At 33.8% G+C, this 9,284-nt stretch overlaps 1 protein-coding gene across 4 annotated transcripts; it reads left to right on the top strand.

Moving 5' to 3' along the window:
- Window positions 1–676: 676 nt before the first annotated feature.
- Window positions 677–5,629, top strand: LOC147406771 (uncharacterized). 4 transcript variants are annotated; one of them, XM_086434970.1, is made up of 10 exons: window positions 677–768; window positions 2,437–2,493; window positions 2,605–2,652; window positions 2,788–2,918; window positions 3,613–3,805; window positions 3,896–3,979; window positions 4,112–4,189; window positions 4,340–4,431; window positions 4,546–4,825; window positions 5,080–5,624. In XM_086434970.1, the coding sequence occupies exons 2-10, from the start codon at window positions 2,491–2,493 to the stop codon at window positions 5,224–5,226; spliced, it is 1,056 nt and encodes a 351-aa protein (XP_086291096.1). In that variant the 5' UTR covers window positions 677–768; window positions 2,437–2,490; the 3' UTR covers window positions 5,227–5,624. The 4 variants fall into 4 exon arrangements, with proteins under 4 accessions (XP_086291096.1, XP_086291098.1, XP_086291095.1 ...); XM_086434972.1 differs by having other exon boundaries at window positions 721–795; XM_086434969.1 differs by lacking the exon at window positions 677–768 and adding an exon at window positions 804–1,552 and having other exon boundaries at window positions 5,080–5,629.
- Window positions 5,630–9,284: the final 3,655 nt, after the last annotated feature.

Here is a 9,284-nt window from a genome sequence, read left to right as displayed (position 1 = left end):
CACTACTTTTTATAGTTTTGTTATAGTTCCGCACTAAAAAACCCTATCTTGGTCGTTTTTGTCTTATCTTGTCGACTTAGAAACTTCCAGTCCCAAGAGGAAATACGCATAATTGAGGATGAATTAGGTAAGAAAGTCAAAGTACCGAGATTTTCATCATGCGAATTCATATGATTAATAAATAGAGTTTGATGATAAGTTGGCTATTAATTTCTGTACTTTCTTCATCCGAGGATTCGTCATCATCATCCGATTTTGAACTTGATCTTTTGAAGAGAAATAAAGGGTTGAATTGTCTTGCTCGATCTAAATTGTTTGATAGAAATCAACTAGAAGTTAAGAAATTAAGAAATAAATAAAGAAGAAACTATGTAAATCACAAGGGAGAAAATAAATTAAGCAAGAATTGAAGCACTACTATGATTAGGAGTTATATTAATTAAGCATTAAAAATAAATATTAATAAACAAAATAGATAATTAAGTTGAATATTACTATAAGCATCCTTTGTTAGGTAAATAAGCGTCTAATTGATTCCTTATTGTGCAAGCCATTTATGCCAACCCTTCTAAAGAAAATAAAAAAGAAAAAAATTCTCAAGGAGGGGTAATTTTGGGAAGTGCTGAATTTCTCATTTATTTCCAACTTGGCAAGGAATCTGCATTAACTCCTTCTTCACCTTCCCTTCCTATAAATTTCTCTCTCTAGGCCTCATTTTAGGCATCCAAACACAACTTCCCTTCTCTAAGTCTTCTCTAACCAAGCAAGGTTAAGGCTTCCCTTCTCTTCTTCTTTGTAGGTTTTTTTTTATCAAATATTTGCTTTAAATTTCTGACTTTTCCTGTATCTCCTCTGTGACATAGAGGTCGCTTTCACGGTTTTTCCCCGTCAGTTTTTTAGGGCTAAGTTACGGATGATAGGGAAAGACCCATTTTACCTTTATTTTTTTATCTACATATTTATTCTCTCCTTTACTTGTTTTGTTAACTATTTCAATAGGGCCCTGGGCTTATTATGAGAAGATCACATCAACTTGTTTCCATTTTTTGATGTTCTGTAGAGATCTGATTTTTTTTTTATAAATATTTTTGGATTGAATGTTAACTGATATATTGCTTACCCTGGCCTCACCAAAGAAATTTATTTATTTTCTTTGTCATGGATTTCTGAAACTCTGCCTTAATTTTTTGGTATTTGGTTGATTTGAGAAGACATATAGAATCTACTGACTTCTTTCTTTTATGAGTTTCATCCATCTTTTTTTTCATAATCTTTTGCATTTATATGGGTATTTGCTTCAGCTGCATGACCACAAGGTGACTGCAACTTTGCTAAGTTTACAAAGGTAGATGGTTTGATGTTTAAGAAGTATATGCTTGACTCATTGGATTTGGACCCATAGCTCAGGTTTGTTGACATATTCGAAGGAAATGTTGAGGTTTTGTGTCCATTTTTAATAATCGATTATTGTTGATTTGTTGGGGGTAGGTGGTGATGGTAACAGCTTCATTTTAAAGTTGGATATGATCGAACCCTAAAAACAGATATGCATGTATGTATGTTAAAAATCCATTTTGATTGGGTTACCAAGGGATCTGATCCGAAATGCAATCCGTCCAATCCAATAACTCTGTTGGGTTTGGTTAAAGGAATTTGAATCTTCTAGGGATCCGATCATATAAAGGGTTTTGGATCGGATCCAGAGCATAAATTTGAAATATTTCATTGGTTCCAGCTTTAATATCATTTTAAGAGTTTTTAATTATCCTTAATGCGTAATAATTAGAGAGATGTATTTTCTAGAGAAGTTAACATGAATATGTAGTGGTAGTCAAAAAAAAATATATATAATTAATAATATTAGACATAATAAGGCCTTTGGACAATTTTTTAAGCCCAACCCATTGGAATTATATACGATAATTGCATTACACCATTCGCAATTTGTTGGGGGTTGTGGATTGAGAGAAATATATGTATTTTTTTAGGGAAAACAGGAAGATTATACGGCAACAATTATGTTCATCTTGGGTCTTATCATTTGTTGGTCTTATCATTTGTTGGGTCTTATGTTCATCTTGGGGGTTGTGGATTGAGAGAAATATATGTATTTTTTTAGGGAAAACAGGAAGATTATACGGCAACAATTATGTTCATCTTGGATCTTATCATTTGTTGGTCCAAAGTCTATAAGGAGTTTAGGGAGATTTTCTTTAAAGATTTTATCTTCAATTAAGATGGGATTTGATGTATTTCTAGTGAGTAACGTCATATTTGTGAGGTTTTGCTAGGTTGGTCACCTCGACTGGTCTGGTGTTGTTTTGAATGAAATGCTACTTATCAAAAAATAAAAAAAATTTACAATCGACTTTTTATAGTATTTTTTTTTTCTCTTTCTTTTTATAAGCAATTTATGTTTGATTTGGGGACTCACAGGTCACAACTGTTGCTAAAGTGGTACGTGAGATTCTCTTGAAAGTTAAACGAGTCATGGTGAGAAAAGTGGGCCCATTAATCTTATTGTTATGAAAATGAAAAAAATTATTTGCTACTCATTTCAATTACTTTAACACCCATAAGAAGATATTCTATTTAATTTCTCAGGATTCATTCCCCTATGACCCCTCCTCCATTGATGAAGCCAACCTCCAGGTAAAAGAAAAGAAATATTATTGGCCTAGTGCCACCTTTTTTTTTTTTATTACATTCCTTACACATTCATATATACATATATTGTTATTTTTTTTTTTTTGTAAGTATTTAATATATATGGCTAATCACTTGCAGATTAGAATTAATAGAAATGCTGGAATGAGATCGTTGGATTATGACATTGAGGACCTGAAGCAACGGCTACAGCATCAAATGGCTATTAACTCTATTTTAGCCAAGGAAGTTAATCGATATAATCTACAAAGGTTTACGTTCTGGACAAATTTTTTCTTCATTTTGGCCTTTAATGAATTTGGTGTGCCTAACTATTATTATTGTTATTTCTATAATTAATTGTGTGTCCACAATATTCAGCTGTAGGTTTTAGCTTTATTTAAATATTTTAGCGTCGATGAATAAAATCTTAAAATTAATCTTGTATCAGTCTCATATTCTATTTTAAATATCAATAGTTTTACAAGCTATTACTATAATAATAATAATACATGATTGAATTAGAGAGCTTATGTTCCTCTCCAACTTGGTTACAACAAACCTATGAATAAAAGTTATATGACAGCAAATAACAATATGGACACACCACTATGACAATCCAACAGCTTTTGATTTCTTCCCGATCGCTCTTCACTCTCATAACCAGTTCCTTAGAACTTGATGAGTTTTGCCTCACTTGAGGTTAAACCCAGATTGAAGAACTAATTAGTGAGTGAAGACATAAAATGAACTAAGTTATTATAAATTAGAATTGCTATACACAACACCAAGTGATCACAGGTCTCCGTGAATCCTTTAAAGGACTATTTTAGCCAAATGTCCATTAGTTATAAAACACCAACTGATCACAGGTTTTCTTGTACCTTTGTAACTTTTGGAGGATGGCTAAAATAAGAAACTGAAACTATATTGAAACATGGCTACATAATCTTCAATATTTTCCAGGCTTAATGACTTGAGAGCATCACAAGCCCAACATAATCAAGTAATGGTTTTACAAACTGACTACCCTCCGAGGATGCTCAACAATACATATTCCATTAGTGGTTCTTCCAATCCCCCAACTCCTAGATATGCTTGGAATCCAATTGATAGCCCACCTCAATTGCAGCTGACACCACCATACCAATCGATTCAGGTACAACATTCATATGATTTTGTGTATTGAATTTTTTTTTTGGTTAAATAAGATACTGGTTCCTATTACAGATTCTAATTCTCTTAACAGCAAAGAAGGACAAATAATGACATTGAATCGATTGAGCGAAATCAGCATCTGGAGACTATGAGTAGATCCCCAAAGACAGATAAGGTAGCTACATTTGTTGTTTGGACACCATTAATTCGATAATTGATCATGTTAAATTAATGGTATGCTTGTTATAAATATATGACTTAATGGTTTCATGTGTGCTTAAAGATCTTACTTTAATGATGATCACAGGGTAAAATGGTAAGTTACGACTGGTCATCACAGCCAATATTGCCAAAGACACCAAGTGAGACATTTAGCAATTACAGGGTATCAAAATCTTTCCTGAGCAACTCTTTTTTCTTTGTTTTTTTTTTTTTTTTTTCTTTGTTCTTTTCTTCAGTTGAAGATAACTAAAACAGTTTTTCTTTTCTTTTTCTATTTTTGGGTTCTGGGAAACCCTTTTACCTTCCTCATCAGGATGTGAATTGGGCTTACAATCCCCTCAAGAATCCCGAGGATTTGCATTCCAACAAAGTCGATCACTTCTCTCTACCTTGCAACCATTCAAGGTATTATCTTTATTATTGTTGTATGCTTGGCTTTAGATAGAACTTGAATGGAAGAACATCAGATTCATTCAATATGTTACTTAATTATCAATTTGTTTTGTTTTCTAACATCAGGTTTTCAACGTCGTGGATTTACGACCCTTCATATCAAGCCCTGGGTCTTGATGCGGACCCTTTGCAATGTGTGGATATCCTCAAAGAAATGAGAAAAAATAACGTGGATGGAAGCAGCAACAACTACATCAACACTACCACCTTCTCTACCATGGCCGCAGCCACCAGCACCACCAATGCTATTTCCATGTCCCTACCAAAGCAAAATCAACATCATGAATCGAATCCACTCAACGTATCACATGACACTTCTGCGGACCCAATGCCACCCGTTTCTGAGGTATAAATCTTGCTGAGGCCAAGCATGCTAAGATTTCTTTCAATTATAGATTTTATTGGTGAGCAAGTCCCACTCCAACATCACTTAAACATTCAATTACAATGAGTATGTTGGGGTCTAATATGACTATAATGCCTCACTGAAGTTTTAGCGTAAAACTTGTGCAGAAATCATTTGAGTATAGATCCATATATCGTCACTTGTTATCGTTATATATGGAAGCTAATTGGTACTCTTAACCTTCGTGCTTGCAGGAAATGGTTTACAATAAGAATTCGATATTTGACAAAGTGAGTAGGGTGGACTTCGCTGATGACTACGATTTTTTCTCCACAAACAATATGCTGAACATGGAGCAATTCAGCAGAAAAAAATCAAAATCAAATGAGTGGGGTTTCTAAGTATGGGAGCCTTACGATCAACTTCTTAGACAAGTTGTAAACTGGTTAATTTTCTGTTTATTTTTTGTTCTCTTTTGGCTTTCTTTCTTTTTTTGCTAAGCTTATAACTTATGTATTATAGATACTTCGACTGTTCCTGTGGATCTGTATAATATCCTCATTGAGGATCTCAATGTTTGTTTTCTTCGGCTTGAGCTTTATTAATATATAAGGGTGGGGCCCTTCATAGCCTCAGCTAATCGATCAAATAAAAAAGATTGTGATTTTCAAATTGTTATTAATGAAGCTTAGGTTTATTAAAATTAAAATTTATAAGTTCAACAAATAACCTAGTAAAGAGTTGCTAAAACAACACGAAATTGGTCCATGAAAATTCCGACTTTAAAAGACAACTGGTGTGGTAATCGGTCATTAAGGAAGGAATTCCCATCCTTTTACTCTATTTACTCTGAGAAAGGATTACCAGTATGAAACTTTAGAAGGTTTGAGCATGGAGAGTAGACTTGGGACTTTGGTTTTCGGAGAGTATGATTGGGAAGTGGGAGAAGTTGTGAGGTTAATCGCTAACATTTCTTCACTCCATTTTGATCTTGGGTGAGATGATGAGAGATTTTGAGAGGAAAGCAAGGATGGGAGGTTTTCAGTCAAGTCCTTTTATAGATCGCTTTGTAACGCTAAGGGGTCCTATTTTTCTCATGTAGCCATTTGGGGCCCTAACACTCCATCAAAGATTGCCTTTTTTGCGTGGACTGCAGTGCTAGGTAGGATTCAAACAATTGACTTCTTGATTAGGAAGGGTATGTGTTGGTTACTTGTTGTGATTGAGTGATAGGGGAATCAAATGATCATATTATCATCCATTGTAGGTTCACCTATGAGATTTGGACTCATTTTTTTATTTTGTTCAGACTTTCATCTTGCATGCCTGAAACAGTTACAAATATTTTTGCTACTTGATTTTCTCTTAGTGATTCTTTCTCAGGAGCAAAGAGGTTATTGTGAATTTTCACCACCCTGTTTGCAATTTGTTGGACGATTTGGGGGGAGTGGAATAATCACACTTTCAATGGAATAGGGAAGGATTGTAAGGATACGATTTTGTATATTTTGGGTCTTCTTTTCTTTTGGTCCAAGGTGTCCAAGGACTTTAGGGGGGATCTTCTTTGAAGATTTTGTAAATTGGGATAGGATATGTTGTATGGTGATTGGGTGGTCCTCTTTGTATCGATCTTTTGCTTGATTGGTCATCTCGCCCGATCTTGCTTTTATAAATGTTGGATTATGTCTTCTATTCTTGATATATGAAGAGTTGTCATGAATTCAACCCGGCTCTTTTGATGATCCGTTAACGACCTGTATAATTGGTAATGTGTGGGATTTCCCCACCAAAATATTGAACCCATTTGGGTTGGATTTGGATCCGACCCGTTTACCAGATTTGTAACCTTAAGTATATAAAGGGTAAGAAATGAAATCCTAAAAAGGTTAGAGATATATATATGAGAGGCAGAGAAGTTGTAACCCTGATCTTCTTTGATTATCATAATGAAATCGCAGTTTTTGCCCGTGAACGTAGGTTGATGCTTTGACCAAACCACGTATATCTTGTGTCTTGTAAGATTATTTGTGTTCTTGTTGATTTATACTTTGGATTTAAGGGTTCTTTCTAACAATAAATGAATTACTACTTATCAAAAAAAATAAAAAACAAAAAACAAAATTTAAAGTTAATATAGTTGGGAATCAACCACCATGGCTAGTATCAAAGCTTGTGCCCACATTTGGAGGATTGCGAAAATGGCTTTCAGGTAGACATGTTTGAGATTGTTAACCAGCAACATCAACAAAAATAGAGGAAATTTCAAAAGAAAAAAAAAAATCGATGAGGTCATGTTTTGGCCCTAGCCTTGTTCAAGTTCAATCTTTGTGTCTTGAGCTAGTTAACTCTCTTCGAGTATTTAACATCAAAATTCACATAGTTGAAGAAGTCAAGGAATGGGACTTCTTTTAACATGAATGGAATGCTAAGTTCATTGAACCTAGAACAAAAATTACCATAAAGAATGAGGAGAGTTTGAGTTGCTGTACATGCATCTTCATCTTCTTACTTTAGTTTTTTCAACATTGTAAATTCTCTTCCTTTTATTTCTGGTAAGGCTTTCATGGGAGATTTCTTAGAACTCCCGAATCCGAGACGAGTTTAATTCTTGGTATTTTTTCTCTTCTTTTTTTATACAATTTCTCGCTTGATTAGACAAAAAAGAAAAAATAGGAGAGTTTGAGTTGGAGAACTGTAGGTTAATTCTTTCTAGGTGAATGACCACAGAGAGTGAGTGTGGTGCTCCATATTTTGGATTGTTGGAACCCCGACATGTTTAAGTTGATCCTTGATTTTGTTAGATTGAGAGGTTCTCTAGCATTTTGGGTGGAATCATTCTCCCAATTTATTTTAATAGTTATAGATCTTCTAAGTCTCGTTAGTCTTCTAAGTATTTCCAATTGGTTTCAGTTTTATCCCATTCATTACATCAAAAGCCTGCAAGAGCTATTATTTTTTTTATATCATCACATGATCTCACAAACTCACTAATATGTTTTGTTTTTGAAATTTATTTCTAGTCTCTCATGATCCCAGCTGATGTGGGGTAGTGATCATGGTAGCCAACAAACAGCATATATGTGATACAACCAATCACAAAACATTAACCATGAAGTGTTTCAGCTTCATTCTCTTTTGTTCTCTCAACTAGTTCAAGACCAAGGTGATGAAGTAATTTTGAAGATTTCCTCTTCAAACTAATATCTTATTGTATGCGCTTCTAGAATAGTACACTTGAAAGAAGAAGGTTTTAGGTTGACTCATATTGCTACTTCTCATGATTATATGATCTACTTCTTTAAGAACTTGTTAAATCCTACATTTCCTGAGGTATTTCTTTCATTTTTATAAGGTCACTCATGTATTTTAAAGTTCTTTTTTGTAATACAGATTTTACATTTGCGAAGATCTTAACTTGACTGCTTAAAGATGATTTCTTTGGTCTTGGAGACTAGGAGTTGACCCTCCAACAAGAAAATGAGCTACTTGGGGGTGAATAGGATCTGAGATTAAAAGTTGAAGTTTGATGATTTACTCCTTTAAAAATATAATAAAAAAGTGAGATAAAAAATTATCTATATCCAAAATCTTCTTCCATCCAAAGGCATTCAATGCTTCCAAGATTTTACTAAAGAAAACTTATCATGTAAAATCAAATAAGAGATATTCGAAGTTTCAACTTTGGTGATGAGGTGGTAAAATCTGGTGGAAATACCGAACTTGGTATCAAAATCCCACCTTCACACTTTAAACCTATCAAAAAGACAAAGATTTTAAATCATGTCAAAAACGAGTTCTAATTGAGATCATAAAAAATAAAAAAAGTTGTGCTGGAGTGACCTCAAGACTGAACCTCATATCGCACATCCTGACGTGAAAATGTATACAGGAATTAATTATGTTTTTAAATCGTATCTCAATGAAAAAAAATATATGGTTTCTACACACTTTCACGTCATGATGTGCCATATGAGGTACAATCTTGAGGTCACTTCAGAATTATTCTAAATATATAATAGCCTACCTGTGACTAATAACAAAGAAATGGATGTTGCTCTTCTTTTTCTACAACTTAATTTCTTTTCTGAATCATTTATGATTTTCATCAATAACCTAATTGTAACAAATCATATTCAAGGAAGAAATTAAGATAATACAATCATGAATAGTACTGAAAAAGCATGGGAACGATACACAAATTGTAACAACCGGACCCTTAGTCAGGGGCCACAGTCCACAGTCTTGTCCCTTCTGTTCACACAAATTTATTGGTATTAGGATTTGAATTGTATCTGGAGTTACCACCACTCATTAGGGTTAAGGTGTGAATAGTCAGCAATGTAAAATTCACTTTAAATAAAAATGTTGGATTGTACAAAAAATTAAAATGACCGTGGGCTAGTCTGCATTTAGTGATTTAAGTTAGAGCCTTGGTTGAAAGCCGAGGAAGTGTTAGGCA

This window comes from Akebia trifoliata, chromosome 3, assembly GCF_017979445.1.
Source record: "Akebia trifoliata isolate Shusen 1 chromosome 3, ASM1797944v1, whole genome shotgun sequence".
NCBI classification, from domain to species: domain Eukaryota; kingdom Viridiplantae; phylum Streptophyta; class Magnoliopsida; order Ranunculales; family Lardizabalaceae; genus Akebia; species Akebia trifoliata.
Note: the sequence above shows the minus strand (reverse complement) of the source record. Positions and strands in the feature narration are given on the sequence as shown.